General features: G+C 56.0%; 1 protein-coding gene across 1 annotated transcript in view; it reads left to right on the top strand.

Moving 5' to 3' along the window:
* The window catches only part of CACNG1 (calcium voltage-gated channel auxiliary subunit gamma 1), a 75,254-nt gene extending 57,405 nt beyond the window's left edge, over window positions 1–17,849 (top strand). The window contains exons 2-4 of the mRNA XM_073579813.1: window positions 6,078–6,152; window positions 7,116–7,253; window positions 13,324–17,849. Of these exons, the coding sequence (XP_073435914.1) occupies window positions 6,078–6,152; window positions 7,116–7,253; window positions 13,324–13,550 (440 nt within the window). The 3' untranslated portion in view covers window positions 13,551–17,849. The remainder of the gene's footprint in view (window positions 1–6,077; window positions 6,153–7,115; window positions 7,254–13,323) is intronic.
* Window positions 17,850–18,819: the final 970 nt, after the last annotated feature.

Below are 18,819 nucleotides of genomic sequence, written 5' to 3'. Positions count from 1 at the left end.
GGACCATGCATACCAGGAAAGGGGGGTAAGGGGGACCATGCATACCAGCAATGGGGGGGTGAGGGAGACCATGCATACCAGCAAAGGGGGTGAGGGGGACCATGCATACCAGCAAAGGGGGTGAGGGGGACCATGCATACCAGCAATGGGGGGGAGGGGGATCATGCATACCAGCAATGGGGGGGAGGGGGACCATACATACCAGCAAAGGGGGTGAGGGGGACCATGCATACCAGCAATGGTGGGGAGGGAGGGGGACCATGCATACCAGGAAAGGGGGGTGAGGGTGACCATACATACCAGCAAAGGGGGTGAGGGGGACCATGCATACCAGCAATGGGGGAGAGGGGGACCATGCATACCAGCAATGGGGGGAGGGGGACCATGCATACCAGGAAAGGGGGGTGACCATGCATACCAGCAAAGGGGGTGAGGAGGACCATGCATACCAGCAATGGGGGGGAGGGGGATCATGCATACCAGCAATGGGGGGGAGGGGGACCATACATACCAGCAAAGGGGGTGAGGGGGACCATGCATACCAGCAATGGGGGGGAGGGGGATCATGCATACCAGCAATGGGGGGAGGGGGACCATGCATACCAGGAAAGGGGGGTGACCATGCATACCAGCAAAGGGGGTGAGGGGGACCATGCATACCAGCAATGGGGGGGAGGGGGACCATGCATACCAGCAAAGGGGGTGAGGGGGACCATGCATACCAGCAATGGGGGGGAGGGGGACCATACATACCAGCAAAGGGGGTGAGGGGGACCATGCATACCAGCAATGGGGGGGAGGGGGACCATACATACCAGCAATGGGGGGTGAGAGGACCATGCATACCAGCAATGGGGGGTGAGAGGACCATGCATACCAGCAATGGGGGGTGAGGGGGACCATGCATACCAGGATAGGGGGGGTGAGAGGACCATGCATACCAGCAATGGGGGGTGATAGGACCATGCATACCAGCAATGGGGGGTTATAGGACCATGCATACCAGCAATGGGGGGAGGGGGACCATGCATACCAGCAATGGGGGGTGAGAGGACCATGCATACCAGGAAAGGGGGGTAAGGGGGACCATGCATACCAGCAATGGGGGGGTGAGGGAGACCATGCATACCAGCAAAGGGGGTGAGGGGGACCATGCATACCAGCAAAGGGGGTGAGGGGGACCATGCATACCAGCAATGGGGGGGAGGGGGATCATGCATACCAGCAATGGGGGGAGGGGGACCATACATACCAGCAAAGGGGGGGAGGGGGACCATACATACCAGCAATGGGGGGGAGGGGGACCATGCATACCAGGAAAGGGGGGTGAGGGTGACCATACATACCAGCAAAGGGGGTGAGGGGGACCATGCATACCAGCAATGGGGGAGAGGGGGACCATGCATACCAGCAATGGGGGGAGGGGGACCATGCATACCAGGAAAGGGGGGTGAGGGGGACCATGCATGCCAGCAATTGGGGGGGAGGAGGACCATGCATACCAGCAATGGGGGGGAGGGAGGGGGACCATGCATACCAGGAAAGGGGGGTGAGGGTGACCATACATACCAGCAAAGGGGGTGAGGGGGACCATGCATACCAGTAATGGGGGGAGGGGGACCATGCATACCAGCAATGGGGGGAGGGGGACCATGCATACCAGCAATGGGGGGGAGGGCGGGGGACCATGCATACCAGGAAAGGGGGGTGAGGGTGACTATACATACCAGCAAGGGGGGGTGAGGGGGACCATGCATACCAGGAAAGGGGGGTGAGGGTGACCATGCATACCAGGGAAGGGGGGTGAGGGTGACCATGCATACCAGGATAGGGGGGTGAGGGTGACCATGCATATCAGGATAAGGGGGTGAGGGTGACCATGCATATCAACATATGGGGGTGAGGGTGACCATGTTTACCAGGAAAAGGAGGTGAGGGGGCCATGCCTACCAGGAAAGAGGGGTGACGGGACCATGCTTACCAGGAAAGGGGGGGGTGAGGGGACCATGCATACCCGGAAAGGGGGTTGACGGGACCATGCTTACCAGGAAAGGGGGGTGAGGGGGACCATGCATACCAGGACTGGGGGGTGAGATGACCATGCATTCCAGGATTGGAGGGTGAGGGAACCATGCTTACCTGGATTGGGGGGTAGGGGTACCATGCATACCAAGATTGTGGGGTGAGAGGACCATGCATATCAGGATTGGGGCATGAGGGGACCATGCATACCACGAAAGGGGGGTGAAGGGGCCATGCATACCAGGAAAGGGGGGGTGAAGGGGACCATGCATACCAGGAAAGGGGGGTGAGGGGACCATGCTTACCAGGAAAGGGGGGTGAGGGGACCATGCTTACCAGGAAAGAGGGGTGAGAGGACCATGCATACCAGGATTGGAGGGTGAGAGGACCATGCATTCCAGGATTGGGGGGTGAGGGGACCATGCATACCAGGATAGGGGGGGAGGGGTACCATGCATATCAGGATTGAGGGGTGCATTATTGCATTATTATTAAAACTTCATAAACTACATACATATTCTAGAATACCCCATGCATTAGAATCGGGCCACCATCTAGTATCTAATAATCATATAGTAGTCACATAAGGGAGGGCAGTCCTATCTCATAGGTTCAGGTCATGGTTAATATGAAGGCTGATGAAAATAGGCCAAAGGAGCATATAAAATAGCAAAATTTTCTAATATCATATCAATATCATAGTTTCAAATAGTAAGGTAATAGTGCAAAAATCAATAGTATAAGATACACAGAAGGGGAGCGAGATAATGAGGGAAAGCATCCCAGGGCTCAATGGCAGCACAAAAATACTGGTAATTAGGCATGTAAAGACCCCAAATATATGTAAGGTGCTAATTTCCCTGAAAAATGACAGGGCAAATGTGCAAAGTCAATATTGGGGGCAATGAGACCTATGTACTGTGGCGGACACTGGGCGCTAGGTAAGAACCACAAAAGGACCCCAGAGGATTAGTGTGCCATGCCTGCAGCGTGTGAAGATCCTGGTAAGAGGCCGCCCACAAAAGTTAGGTAAATCCCATAATGGTAATGAAACACAAGTGGGACGGCGCTTACCTATAAGGACCAGGTATGGGACACCAAAGAGGATCCGAGAGAGACCCCCGACGCGCGTTTCGCCAAGCGTGAAGCAGCTTTCTCAAGGGGATGTGCTAAATGAGCGGCACAAGGACCTTCAAATACCATTGGTGGTCAATCAGGTGACCTGGTCACATGCGTCCATGGACCAATGACAGCGGATTAAAGCGGGAACAGGGGGGCGGGCCGAAGTCCCGGACCATAGTCACATGCGAGAGGCGGTGGGAGACGCCGCTTAGATGCAGGGCTCCTAGGGCCAAACTCACCCGTATTCGTGCGCAATGCTGCTAACAGAGATAAATGAGCATGTATGGCATATAATTTACCAGGAGAACATCCTCATCATATCAGCCTAAAGCACATAACAATGTATATAACCCTCACTCAAACATAAAATATAAAGACAATACCAAAATGCAGAAATAACAACATATCATTAGGCATGTAAATATGCAGGACAGGGAGACTTGACATATGGGACGGATGTCTTCAAGATGCCAGATCTTTCATCAAATGTCAAAAAATGGAAACATGAAGGTAATGCAGGCGTTCGCAGAGTAACTAAAATACACAGAAAAAAATAAAAGTTAAAAACATGAAAAAACATAAAACCAGATCCCAAATGAACAATGGGGAGGGCCATATGAAACATGTATAAATGGCCAAAACAATGGTGATAAATTGCGCCAGGAGAGTCTTATTGAGGCCCAGGGGTGTCATAGTGTTGAGGCATACGATCCAGGCTGCCTGTCATTGGGCTAGGAGTTTTTTTATAGTCACCCCCTCTTAATCCAATGTGGACCCTTGGAGTAAATTGTCCAAGTACTTTTGGTCCCTTTAAAAACAGGGTGGCACATGTTAAGGAGCTGAAACTCCTAAACCCTTCATCCAATGTTAATGTGGATACCCTCAAATGAAAGCTGAAAGTCTGAACTTCAACTGCATCTGAATTGTTTTGTTTAAAATTCATTGTGGTAATGTCTAGAACCAAAATTAGAAAAATGTTGTCTCTGTCCAAATATATATGGACCTAACTGTATGTGGTGATGAATCTAACCTTGTTCCCCTCCCTGGTTTTGTCAGCCCTCGCTTGTTGGGGATACAAAAGATCATTACGGGGTGTCCTTCTGGCTCCGTCAAAGCCATGTCTGATGCATCTACGGCTCTACCCTCGATGCTCGAATCGAGTAGTCAGGTCAGCCGCTTGGGAATAGAATTTCTCGTCCATAGAACAAATTCACCTCATCCTTAGGAACTGTCCAACCGGGACAGCCCTAACAGTGGATGGATTATGGGCGGACTCAGCATGAAGTAATGCATTGACCGAAGTTGACTTTCTAAAAATGTCAGTCTGAAGTTTTCTGGTCTTGTCAATTTGTAAGCTGACGTCCAGAAAGTCAACTTTACACGGATCGTGTTGAAAGGTCAATCTGATGTTAAGAGAGTTATGATTCAGCTGGTCCATAAAAGCCTCGAGCTGCTGTGCAGTCCCCCCTCACATCATAAAGATGTCATCAATATATATCTCAGCCAGCACAGCACATGGTCCGTTGTCCGCGCGCCCGCATCGCCAAAAATTGACCTCTCCCAGGCACCCAGGAAGAGGTTTGCGTATGAGGGCGCACAGGCCGCGCCCATGGCTGTGCCGTGCTTCTGTAGGTAGAAAGTATCTTTGAATACAAAAATGTTGTGGGAAAGGACAAAACACAGCAGCTCGAGAATTAGTTCACATAAAGGGCTGTCCAGATCGGAGGACCCAAGGAAGAGGCGAACTTTGCCCAGACCGTGGCTATGGTCGATACAGGTGTAAAGTGTTTGTATATCCGCAGTAACCAGAAGGACACCCTCATCCACAGAGACGGCGTGAACGCGTGCCAGGATGTCCGTTGTGTCCCGGACATAAGAGGGTAAAGCTTGTACCAAAGCTTTTAAGTAGTAGTCGATAAATCTACAGACAGGATCACATAGGCTGTCAATGCCGGACACGATCGGACGTCCCGGAGGGTTGAGGGCGTCTTTGTGGATCTTCGGGAGGAGATAAAAGGTTGATATTTTGGGGGACCTGACTGTCAATCCCTCCAACACCTTCTTATCAATAATGCCATCCTCCACAGCCCTGAGTAGGATCTGCTGTAACCGAGACGAGAAGGAGGACATTGGGTTATGTGACAATTTGATGTAAGTGTCTACATCCCTCAGCTGGCAAAACGCCTTTCTCATATTTATCAGAAGGCCAAATTACAATATTCCCCCCCTTGTCCGCTGGTTTGATTATAATGTCTTGGAAGGACTGTAACCCTTTGATAGCCTGACGATGCACATGTGTCAGGTTATCAAATTTGTGGCGGGAGGACAATAATTTCAAGTCTTCTGATACCAATTTTGTAAATATGTCTACCGCTGGACATAAGGACAAGGGGGGGGGGGAATTTGGTTGATTTGGGCAAAATGGCAGATGGATATCTACTTCTTGAGGGAGCCGATAGATACAAGTATCAATGGAAAAAGTAAATGAAATCATATCAATATGAATAATGGTAAAATATTAAAGAGCATCACGTCTGTCTCCTCCATCCCTAACATGGTATCAGCATGATAACAACAAACCATGGGAAAATAACAAACCCATGAACTGGGAGTCCTGCAGTTCTTACCTGTCAACTTTGGGGGGCACTGTTCTGGCTGCAGTATTTACCTGTCACCTCTGGAGGCGCTGTGAACTCTGGGGGCGTGGGTGCTTGACAGCTGCAGTATTGACCTGTCACCTCTGTGGGGCGCTGTGCTGGCTACAGTACTTACCTGTCACCTCTGGAGACGCTATGACCTCTGGGGGGGTGCTGTGCCAGCTGCAGTATTTAAATGTTACCTCTGGAGGTGCTATGACCTGGGGGTATGCTATTTATCAGCAGTTTGGTCGGTGACTGAATGTCTGTGATAATCACCGCAGATTTCTCTTCCAGATGTGAACTGCTCGTACTTCAAACACTTCACCTCCGGAGAAAATGCCGAAATCCTAGAAGTCACCACCCAGAAAGGTAAGTGTGCCGATCCGGGTCAGGTGCAGATGGCAGCAGGGAGAGGGTGCAGGGGCAGGTACAAGTGGCAGCAGGGTGTAGGGACAGGTACAGGTGGCAGCAGGGTGTAGGACAGGTACAGGTGGCAGCAGGGTGTAGGGACAGGTACAGTTGGCAGCAGGGTGTAGGACAAGTACAGGTGGCAGCAGGGTGCATGGGCAGGGACAGGTGGCAGCAGGGTGTAGGACAGGTACAGGGGCAGCAGGGTGTAGGGACAGGTACAGGTGGCAGCAGGGTGTAGGACAGGTACAGGGGCAGCAGGGTGTAGGACAGGTACAGGTGGCAGCAGGGTGTAGGACAGGTACAGGTGGCAGCAGGGTGCATGGGCAGGGACAGGTACAGGTGGCAGCAGGGTGTAGTGACAGGTACAGGTGGCAGCAGGGTGTAGGGACAGGTACAGGGGCAGCAGGGTGTAGGACAGGTACAGGTGGCAGCAGGGTGCAGGGACAGGTACAGGTGGCAGCAGGGACAGGTGGCAGCAGGGACAGGTGGTGGCAGCAGGCAGGGCAGGTAACGGTGGTCTCCCCCAGTGCTGCCTGCGGGGCAGGGTTGTCCTCGCTGAGGGATGGCATTATCTGCGGTGAGGACAGGACAATAATCCCCGCTGGGCTCTGAGGGATTAGCACCTCGCAGACCCCGGGATGAGCACACAATTCCCGGCTGTCACATTCCTGTTGTCAGCAGCTGTCTATTAGACGTCTTCATTCTTTCACGCTTGGGATCTCCGCTTGCTGTCAGAAGTGTAAATTGCTCTCCTGACCTGGTCCTCCTTACACAGCTGAGGGTTTGTACAGTGTATCAGTGCAGACAAAGACATGAGCTGCTCTCCTCCTACCTGCACCAGACTGATACACTGTTACAACCCCTCAGCTGTGAGCAGGACTAGTTGCTGTGCTGACCGCCCTGCGGGGTTTCTCTCGGCAGAGTACAGCATCTCGGCAGCCGCCATCGCCATCATCGGGGTGGGCTTCATGGCCATCGGCACAGTCTGCACGCTGCTGTCCTTCAAGCAGAAGCTGGACTACCTCCTGAAGCCTGCCGGACTCTTCTACATGTTCTCAGGTGCGTCCAGGAAGGCTCCACCCACCGGACTCCTAACCTGCACCAAGTAGTCTGTAAGGTGGGGTGTTCCACAGGCCCCTGACAAAAGGCAAGCAACCCCTCTGCCCAAGACATCTTACATAAAGGGGCGGGAACCTGCTTGTGGGATCCCTTTAAATGTACAGTACCGGCAAAAATCTTTACACTTGCGCAGCAAAAAAAAAAACTTTACATATAAAATCCACATCATAATTTCACTTTTTAAAAGTGTACACAATGGGGGAGATAATAAAAAACTGTCTAATATTAAAGCTGGCTTTGTTGCAAATCTCAACCAATCAACGCTCAGTTTTCACTTCTCTGCACTCTGATTGGTTGTTATGTGCAGCTCAGCCGGTTTTGCTATTAGGCAGTCTTTTATTATCTCCCTCAGTTTTTTATTATCTCCCACAATGGGTCGAAAGAAGCTTAAAATGGAAGAGAAATCCTGTGCCTTGGCTCTGCTCGAGAAGGGGGATTCGGTGATGACTGTAGCTAGAGATCTGGGAGTGTCAAGAGAAGCAATTTATCAGCTGAAGCGGTCGGCGGCATCATTGCCTCCTGGGATGGTACCGCAGAGGAAGTCAGGCTCTGGCGCACCCAAGAAGACTTCACCAAGAACTGATAAGCTTCTGAGGCGTGAAGTGATGTCACATCCTTCTATAACTGCTGGTGAACTAAGAAACAAGTACCCTATGCTCCTCCAGAACATCGCAACTAGGACAATCCGTCACATTGCTCTCCCCTGTGGTGACACCTGCAGATCATTACTCTCCCCTGTGGTGACACCTGCAGACCATTGCTCTCTCTCCCCTGTAGTGACACCTGCAGCCCATTGTTCTCCCCTGTAGTGACACATGCAGCCCATTGCTCTCCCCTGTGGTGACACCTGCAGACCATTGCTCTCCCCTGTGGTGACACCTGCAGACCATTGCTCTCCCCTGTGGTGACACCTGCAGATCATTACTCTCCCCTGTGGTGACACCTGCAGACCATTGCTCTCTCTCCCCTGTATTGACACCTGCAGCCCATTGTTCTCCCCTGTAGTGACACATGCAGCCCATTGCTCTCCCCTGTGGTGACACCTGCAGACCATTGCTCTCTCCTGTGGTGACACCTGCAGACCATTGCTCTCCCCTGTGGTGACACCTGCAGACCATTGCTCTCCCCTGTAGTGACACCTGCAGACCATTGCTCTCCCCTGTAGTGACACCTGCAGATCATTGCTCTCCCCTGTGGTGACACCTGCAGACCATTGCTCTCCCCTGTGGTGACACCTGCAGACCATTACTCTCCCCTGTGGTGACACCTGCAGACCATTGCTCTCTCTCCCCTGTAGTGACACCTGCAGCCCATTGCTCTCCCCTGTGGTGACACCTGCAGACCATTGCTCTCCCCTGTGGTGACACCTGCAGACCATTGCTCTCCCCTGTAGTGACACCTGCAGCCCATTGTTCTCCCCTGTAGTGACACCTGCAGCCCATTGCTCTCCCCTGTAGTGACACCTGCAGCCCATTGTTCCCCCTGTAGTGACACTTGCAGCCCATTGCTCTCCCCTGTAGTGACACCTGCAGCCCATTGTTCTCCCCTGTAGTGACACCTGCAGCCCATTGTTCCCCCTGTAGTGACACTTGCAGCCCATTGCTCTCCCCTGTAGTGACACCTGCAGCCCATTGCTCCCCCCTGTAGTGACACCTGCAGACCATTGCTCTCCCCTGTGGTGACACCTGCAGAACATTGCCCTCCCCTGTAGTGACACCTGCAGCCCATTGCTCTCCCCTGTGGTGACACCTGCAGACCATTGCTCTCTCCTGTGGTGGCACCTGCAGACCATTGCTCTCCCCTGTGGTGACACCTGCAGACCATTGCTCTCCCCTGTAGTGACACCTGCAGCCCATTGCTCTCCCCTGTGGTGACACCTGCAGACCATTGCTCTCCCCTGTGGTGACACCTGCAGACCATTACTCTCCCCTGTGGTGACACCTGCAGACCATTGCTCTCTCTCCCCTGTAGTGACACCTGCAGCCCATTGCTCTCCCCTGTGGTGACACCTGCAGACCATTGCTCTCCCCTGTGGTGACACCTGCAGACCATTACTCTCCCCTGTGGTGACACCTGCAGACCATTGCTCTCTCTCCCCTGTAGTGACACCTGCAGCCCATTGCTCTCCCCTGTGGTGACACCTGCAGACCATTGCTCTCCCCTGTGGTGACACCTGCAGACCATTGCTCTCCCCTGTAGTGACACCTGCAGCCCATTGTTCTCCCCTGTAGTGACACCTGCAGCCCATTGCTCTCCCCTGTAGTGACACCTGCAGCCCATTGTTCCCCCTGTAGTGACACTTGCAGCCCATTGCTCTCCCCTGTAGTGACACCTGCAGCCCATTGCTCTCCCCTGTAGTGACACCTGCAGCCCATTGCTCTCCCCTGTGGTGACACCTGCAGACCATTGCTCTCCCCTGTAGTGACACCTGCAGACCATTGCTCTCTCTCCCCTGTAGTGACACCTGCAGCCCATTGCTCTCCCCTGTAGTGACACCTGCAGCCCATTGTTCCCCCTGTGGTGACACCTGCAGACCATTGCTCTCCCCTGTGGTGACACCTGCAGACCATTACTCTCCCCTGTGGTGACACCTGCAGACCATTGCTCTCTCTCCCCTGTAGTGACACCTGCAGCCCATTGCTCTCCCCTGTGGTGACACCTGCAGACCATTGCTCTCCCCTGTGGTGACACCTGCAGACCATTGCTCTCCCCTGTAGTGACACCTGCAGCCCATTGTTCCCCCTGTAGTGACACTTGCAGCCCATTGCTCTCCCCTGTAGTGACACCTGCAGCCCATTGCTCTCCCCTGTGGTGACACCTGCAGACCATTGCTCTCCCCTGTGGTGACACCTGCAGACCATTGCTCTCTCTCCCCTGTAGTGACACCTGCAGACCATTGCTCTCCCCTGTGGTAACACCTGCAGACCATTACTCTCCCCTGTGGTGACACCTGCAGACCATTGCTCTCTCTCCCCTGTAGTGACACCTGCAGCCCATTGCTCTCCCCTGTGGTGACACCTGCAGACCATTGCTCTCCCCTGTGGTGACACCTGCAGACCATTGCTCTCCCCTGTAGTGACACCTGCAGCCCATTGCTCTCCCCTGTAGTGACACCTGCAGCCCATTGTTCCCCCTGTAGTGACACCTGCAGCCCATTGCTCTCCCCTGTAGTGACACCTGCAGCCCATTGCTCTCCCCTGTAGTGACACCTGCAGCCCATTGCTCTCCCCTGTAGTGACACCTGCAGCCCATTGTTCCCCCTGTAGTGACACTTGCAGCCCATTGCTCTCCCCTGTAGTGACACCTGCAGCCCATTGTTCTCCCCTGTAGTGACACCTGCAGCCCATTGTTCCCCCTGTAGTGACACTTGCAGCCCATTGCTCTCCCCTGTAGTGACACCTGCAGCCCATTGCTCCCCCCTGTAGTGACACCTGCAGACCATTGCTCTCCCCTGTGGTGACACCTGCAGACCATTGCCCTCCCCTGTAGTGACACCTGCAGCCCATTGCTCTCCCCTGTGGTGACACCTGCAGACCATTGCTCTCTCCTGTGGTGACACCTGCAGACCATTGCTCTCCCCTGTGGTGACACCTGCAGACCATTGCTCTCCCCTGTAGTGACACCTGCAGCCCATTGCTCTCCCCTGTGGTGACACCTGCAGACCATTGCTCTCCCCTGTGGTGACACCTGCAGACCATTACTCTCCCCTGTGGTGACACCTGCAGACCATTGCTCTCTCTCCCCTGTAGTGACACCTGCAGCCCATTGCTCTCCCCTGTGGTGACACCTGCAGACCATTGCTCTCCCCTGTGGTGACACCTGCAGACCATTGCTCTCCCCTGTAGTGACACCTGCAGCCTATTGTTCTCCCCTGTAGTGACACCTGCAGCCCATTGCTCTCCCCTGTGGTGACACCTGCAGACCATTGCTCTCCCCTGTGGTGACACCTGCAGACCATTACTCTCCCCTGTGGTGACACCTGCAGACCATTGCTCTCTCTCCCCTGTAGTGACACCTGCAGCCCATTGCTCTCCCCTGTGGTGACACCTGCAGACCATTGCTCTCCCCTGTGGTGACACCTGCAGCCCATTGCTCTCCCCTGTAGTGACACCTGCAGCCCATTGCTCTCCCCTGTAGTGACACCTGCAGCCCATTGTTCCCCCTGTAGTGACACTTGCAGCCCATTGCTCTCCCCTGTAGTGACACCTGCAGCCCATTGCTCTCCCCTGTAGTGACACCTGCAGCCCATTGCTCTCCCCTGTGGTGACACCTGCAGACCATTGCTCTCCCCTGTGGTGACACCTGCAGACCATTGCTCTCCCCTGTAGTGACACCTGCAGACCATTGCTCTCTCTCCCCTGTAGTGACACCTGCAGCCCATTGCTCTCCCCTGTAGTGACACCTGCAGCCCATTGTTCCCCCTGTAGTGACACTTGCAGCCCATTGCTCTCCCCTGTAGTGACACCTGCAGGCCATTACTCTCCCCTGTAGTGACACCTGCAGCCCATTACTCTCCCCTGTAGTGACACCTGCAGCCCATTGCTCTCCCCTGTAGTGACACCTGCAGCCCATTGCTCTCCCCTGTAGTGACACCTGCAGCCCATTGTTCCCCCTGTAGTGACACTTGCAGCCCATTGCTCTCCCCTGTAGTGACACCTGCAGCCCATTGTTCTCCCCTGTAGTGACACCTGCAGCCCATTGTTCCCCCTGTAGTGACACTTGCAGCCCATTGCTCTCCCCTGTAGTGACACCTGCAGCCCATTGCTCCCCCCTGTAGTGACACCTGCAGACCATTGCCCTCCCCTGTAGTGACACCTGCAGCCCATTGCTCTCCCCTGTGGTGACACCTGCAGACCATTGCTCTCTCCTGTGGTGACACCTGCAGACCATTGCTCTCCCCTGTGGTGACACCTGCAGCCCATTGCTCTCCCCTGTGGTGACACCTGCAGACCATTGCTCTCCCCTGTGGTGACACCTGCAGACCATTACTCTCCCCTGTGGTGACACCTGCAGACCATTGCTCTCTCTCCCCTGTAGTGACACCTGCAGCCCATTGCTCTCCCCTGTGGTGACACCTGCAGACCATTGCTCTCCCCTGTGGTGACACCTGCAGACCATTGCTCTCCCCTGTAGTGACACCTGCAGCCTATTGTTCTCCCCTGTAGTGACACCTGCAGCCCATTGCTCTCCCCTGTGGTGACACCTGCAGACCATTGCTCTCCCCTGTGGTGACACCTGCAGACCATTACTCTCCCCTGTGGTGACACCTGCAGACCATTGCTCTCTCTCCCCTGTAGTGACACCTGCAGCCCATTGCTCTCCCCTGTGGTGACACCTGCAGACCATTGCTCTCCCCTGTGGTGACACCTGCAGCCCATTGCTCTCCCCTGTAGTGACACCTGCAGCCCATTGCTCTCCCCTGTAGTGACACCTGCAGCCCATTGTTCCCCCTGTAGTGACACTTGCAGCCCATTGCTCTCCCCTGTAGTGACACCTGCAGCCCATTGCTCTCCCCTGTAGTGACACCTGCAGACCATTGCTCTCCCCTGTGGTGACACCTGCAGACCATTGCTCTCCCCTGTGGTGACACCTGCAGACCATTGCTCTCCCCTGTAGTGACACCTGCAGACCATTGCTCTCTCTCCCCTGTAGTGACACCTGCAGCCCATTGCTCTCCCCTGTAGTGACACCTGCAGACCATTGCTCTCCCCTGTAGTGACACCTGCAGACCATTGCTCTCTCTCCCCTGTAGTGACACCTGCAGCCCATTGTTCCCCCTGTAGTGACACTTGCAGCCCACTGCTCTCCCCTGTAGTGACACCTGCAGCCCATTGTTCCCCCTGTAGTGACACCTGCAGCCCATTGCTCTCCCCTGTAGTGACACCTGCAGACCATTGCTCTCCCCTGTGGTGACACCTGCAGACCATTGCTCTCCCCTGTGGTGACACCTGCAGCCCATTGCTCTCCCCTGTGGTGACACCTGCAGACCATTGCTCCTTGTGTCTTGCAGGCTTGTGTATCATCATCTCGGCGGAGGTGATCCGTCAGTCCGTGCATCGGATGATTGACAGCAAGGAGACGGTGTGGATCGAGTACTACTACTCCTGGTCTTTCGCCTGCGCCTGCTCGGCCTTCGCGCTGCTCTTCATCTGCGGCATCGCCCTCGTGATCATCTCTCTTCCCCGGATGCCCCGGAATCCATGGGAAACGTGTATGGACGCAGAACCCGAAATGTAAGAAGACCCCACAATCCCCCCAGGACGACGGGAGAGATGAAGGGGAGGGAACGAAGAAAAATCTGGGGGCAAGAGACGCTCTGAACCCTGAGCCCCGAGTGTCGCGCCTTCCCCTCGTCCGCTTTTATCTGTTTTTTACTGTATATAAAGGTTTTATGTGAAGGATACAGCGTGTGGACCCCGGGACGCCAGGGAGGACCCCCATCATCCCCCAGTGACCACCCACCGGGCCCAAATAAGCAATGACCTCAGACTCCTCTGGGATATTTAATAGCTCCAAGCTCACGATTCTTAAAGAGACATCATCCCAAAATGTCAGTAGGTTCCACGGACAGCACGGGGGCGACACTGAGCGATTCCAGGAGTCCAGGTGTTAATGTGTTTATGTCTTACACGCCTGTGACTTATCTTCTAGAAAACAGACTACCCCGCCCACATGGAGAAAAACAGTCTATTCCGCCCACTTGGAGGAAAACTAAAGTGCCCCATCCACTTAATGTTACACACACCCAGTCCGCCCCGCCCACATTTAGGAAAAATAAAGGCCCCACCCACCTAATGTTACACACACCAGACCCCGCCCACTTATTGACAGAGTGTGCCACACCCCAGGATATGCTGGCCAGGCTCCTCCCATCTGTCACAATGTCACGCCCCCACACATGCTAAGCAAGCCCCTCCCATCTATAGGCAGGCAACTTCCTGTGCCATGCACCCAAACATACTGAGGAAGCTCCTCCCATCTATAGGCAGGCAGCTCCCAGTGCCACGCCCCCACACATGCTGAGCCAGCCCCTCCCATCTATAGGCAGGCAACTTCCTGTGCCATGCCCCCACACATGCTGAGCCAGCCCCTCCCATCTATAGGCAGGCAACTTCCTGTGCCATGCCCCCAAACATACTGAGGAAGCTCCTCCCATCTATAGGCAGGCAGCTCCCAGTGCCGCACCCTCAGACATGCTGAACCAGCTCCTCCCATCTATAGGCAGGCAGCTCCTAGTGCCACACCCCCACACATGCTGAGCCAGCTCCTCCCATCTATAGGCAGGCAGCTCCCAGTGCCACACCCCCAGTCATGCTGAGCCAGCTCCTCCCATCTATAGGCAGGCAGCTCCCAGTGCCACGCCCCCACACATGCTGAGCCAGCCCCTCCCATCTATAGGCAGGCAACTTCCTGTGCCATGCCCCCACACATGCTGAGGAAGCTCCTCCCATCTATAGGCAGGCAGCTCCCAGTGCCACGCCCCCACACATGCTGAGCCAGCCCCTCCCATCTATAGGCAGGCAACTTCCTGTGCCATGCCCCCAAACATACTGAGGAAGCTCCTCCCATCGATAGGCAGGCAGCTCCCAGTGCCATGCCCCCACACATGCTGAGCCAGCCCATCCCATCTATAGGCAGACAACTTCCTGTGCCATGCCCACAAACATACTGAGGAAGCTCCTCCCATCTATAGGCAGGCAGCTCCCAGTGCCGCACCCTCAGACATGCTGAACCAGCTCCTCCCATCTATAGGCAGGCAGCTCCTAGTGCCACACCCCCACACATGCTGAGCCAGCTCCTCCCATCTATAGGCAGGCAGCTCCCAGTGCCACACCCCCAGTCATGCTGAGCCAGCTCCTCCCATCTATAGGCAGGCAACTTCCTGTGCCATGCCCCCACACATGCTGAGGAAGCTCCTCCCATCTATAGGCAGGCAGCTCCCAGTGCCACGCCCCCACACATGCTGAGCTAGCCCCTCCCATCTATAGGCAGGAAACTTCCTGTGCCATGCCCCCAAACATACTGAGGAAGCTCCTCCCATCGATAGGCAGGCAGCTCCCAGTGCCACGCCCCCACACATGCTGAGCCAGCCCCTCCCATCTATAGGCAGGCAACTTCCTGTGCCATGCCCCCAAACATACTGAGGAAGCTCCTCCCATCTATAGGCAGGCAGCTCCCAGTGCCGCACCCTCAGACATGCTGAGCCAGCTCCTCTCATCTATAGGCAGGCAGCTCCTAGTGCCACACCCCCACACATGCTGAGCCAGCTCCTCCCATCTATAGGCAGGCAGCTCCCAGTGCCGCACCCCCAGGCATGCTGAGCCAGCTCCTCCCATCTATAGGCAGGCAGCTCCCAGTGCCACGCCCCCACACATGCTGAGCCAGCTCCTCCCATCTATAGGCAGGCAACTTCCTGTGCCATGCCCCCAAACATACTGAGGAAGCTCCTCCCATCTATAGGCAGGCAGCTCCCAGTGCCACGCCCCCACACATGCTGAGCCAGCCCCTCCCATCTATAGGCAGGCAGCTCCCAGTGCCGCACCCCCAGGCATGCTGAGCCAGCTCCTCCCATCTATAGGCAGGCAGCTCCCAGTGCCACGCCCCCACACATGCTGAGCCAGCTCCTCCCATCTATAGGCAGGCAGCTCCCAGTGCCACACCCCCAGTCATGCTGAGCCAGCCCCTCCCATCTATAGGCAGGCAACTTCCTGTGCCATGCCCCCACACATGCTGAGGAAGCTCCTCCCATCTATAGGCAGGCAGCTCCCAGTGCCACGCCCCCACACATGCTGAGCCAGCCCCTCCCATCTATAGGCAGGCAACTTCCTGTGCCATGCCCCCAAACATACTGAGGAAGCTCCTCCCATCGATAGGCAGGCAGCTCCCAGTGCCACGCCCCCACACATGCTGAGCCAGCCCCTCCCATCTATAGGCAGGCAACTTCCTGTGCCATGCCCCCAAACATACTGAGGAAGCTCCTCCCATCGATAGGCAGGCAGCTCCCAGTGCCACGCCCCCACACATGCTGAGCCAGCCCCTCCCATCTATAGGCAGGCAACTTCCTGTGCCATGCCCCCAAACATACTGAGGAAGCTCCTCCCATCTATAGGCAGGCAGCTCCCAGTGCCGCACCCTCAGACATGCTGAGCCAGCTCCTCTCATCTATAGGCAGGCAGCTCCTAGTGCCACACCCCCACACATGCTGAGCCAGCCCCTCCCATCTATAGGCAGGCAACTTCCTGTGCCATGCCCCCAAACATACTGAGGAAGCTCCTCCCATCGATAGGCAGGCAGCTCCCAGTGCCACGCCCCCACACATGCTGAGCCAGCCCCTCCCATCTATAGGCAGGCAACTTCCTGTGCCATGCCCCCAAACATACTGAGGAAGCTCCTCCCATCTATAGGCAGGCAGCTCCCAGTGCCGCACCCTCAGACATGCTGAGCCAGCTCCTCCCATCTATAGGCAGGCAGCTCCTAGTGCCACACCCCCACACATGCTGAGCCAGCTCCTCCCATCTATAGGCAGGCAGCTCCCAGTGCCGCACCCCCAGGCATGCTGAGCCAGCTCCTCCCATCTATAGGCAGGCAGCTCCCAGTGCCACGCCCCCACACATGCTGAGCCAGCTCCTCCCATCTATAGGCAGGCAGCTCCCAGTGCCACGCCCCCACACATGCTGAGCCAGCTCCTCTCATCTATAGGCAGGCAGCTCCTAGTGCCACACCCCCACACATGCTGAGCCAGCCCCTCCCATCTATAGGCAGGCAGCTCCCAGTGCCACGCCCCCAGGCATGCTGAGCCAGCTCCTCCCATCTATAGGCAGGCAGCTCCCAGTGCCACACCCCCACACATGCTGAGCCAGCCCCTCCCATCTATAGGCAGGCAGCTCCCAGTGCCACGCCCCCACACATGCTGAGCCAGCTCCTCCCATCTATAGGCAGGCAGCTCCCAGTGCCACGCCCCCACACATGCTGAGCCAGCTCCTCCCATCTATAGGCAGGAAGCTCCCAGTGCCGCACCCCCAGGCATGCTGAGCCAGCTCCTCCCATCTATAGGCAGGCAGCTCCCAGTGCCACGCCCCCACACATGCTGAGCCAGCTCCTCCCATCTATAGGCAGGCAGCTCCCAGTGCCACACCCCCAGTCATGCTGAGCCAGCTCCTCCCATCTATAGGCAGGCAGCTCCCAGTGCCACACCCCCACACATGCTGAGCCAGCTCCTCCCATCTATAGGCAGGCAGCTCCCAGTGCCACGCCCCCACACATGCTGAGCCAGCTCCTCCCATCTATAGGCAGGCAGCTCCCAGTGCCACGCCCCCAGACATGGTGAGCCAGCTCCTCCCACCTATAGGCAGGCAGCTCCCAGTGCCACGCCCCCAGACATGGTGAGCCAGCTCCTCCCATTTCCTGTTGAGGTCATTGAGGAGTCTTATGATGAATGAACGCTGCAGTGAGACGGTGACTTGTGGGGTCCGCACTGCCCCCTGCTGGTGTGATATCAGCCCTGCTGTGAGTATCAGTAAATGTGACGTCTTTGGAGCTTTGTTATTTAATTCTCGGCTAATGACCACACACCAATCACTACACCCATCAGGCGGCTGCAGATAATGGGGGTGATACACTGGGCAGAGGGGAGAATAAGAGGGATCTGCCAGTTACAAGACGAATATCAGAAGACAGGAAATCCTGGGGCCCGCAGTGACCGACGCACTCCACCCTCCCGACACCCGTACTGCCCTCCTGACACACCCCACCCTCCAGACCCACTCCGCCCTCCTGACACACACCCTACCTTCCTGACACACACCCTACCTTCCTGACACACACCCTACCTTCCTGACCCTCTCCGCCCTCCTGACACACACCCTACCTTCCTGACACACACCCTACCTTCCTGACCCTCTCCGCCCTCCTGACACACACCCTACCTTCCTGACACACACTCTACCTTCCTGACCCTCTCCGCCCTCCTGACACACACCCTACCTTCCTGACCCGCTCTGCCCTCCTGACACACACTCTACCTTCCTGACCCTCTCCGCCCTCCTGACACACACCCTACCTTCCTGACCCTCTCCGCCCTCCTGACACACACCCTACCTTCCTGACCCTCTCCGCCCTCCTGACACACACCCTACCTTCCTGACCCGCTCTGCCCTCCTGACACACACCCTACCTTCCTGACCCTCTCCGCCCTCCTGACACACACCCTACCTTCCTGACCCTCTCCGCCCTCCAGACACACACCCATCTTCCTGACCCGTTCCGCCCTCCAGACACACACCCTACCTTCCTGACCCGCTCTGCCCTCCTGACACACACCCTACCTTCCTGACCCACTCCGCCCTCCAGACACACACCCATCTTCCTGACCCACTCCGCCCTTCTGACACACACCCTACCTTCCTGACCCACTCTGCCCTCCTGACACACACCCTATCTTTCTGACCCACTCTGCCCTCCTGACACAGACCCTACCTTCCTGACCCGCTCCGCCCTCCTGACACAC

The sequence above is a fragment of the Dendrobates tinctorius genome, unplaced genomic scaffold, assembly GCF_039654945.1.
Source record: "Dendrobates tinctorius isolate UK_male_01 unplaced genomic scaffold, ASM3965494v1 ptg000063l, whole genome shotgun sequence".
NCBI lineage: Eukaryota > Metazoa > Chordata > Amphibia > Anura > Dendrobatidae > Dendrobates > Dendrobates tinctorius.
Note: the sequence above shows the minus strand (reverse complement) of the source record. Positions and strands in the feature narration are given on the sequence as shown.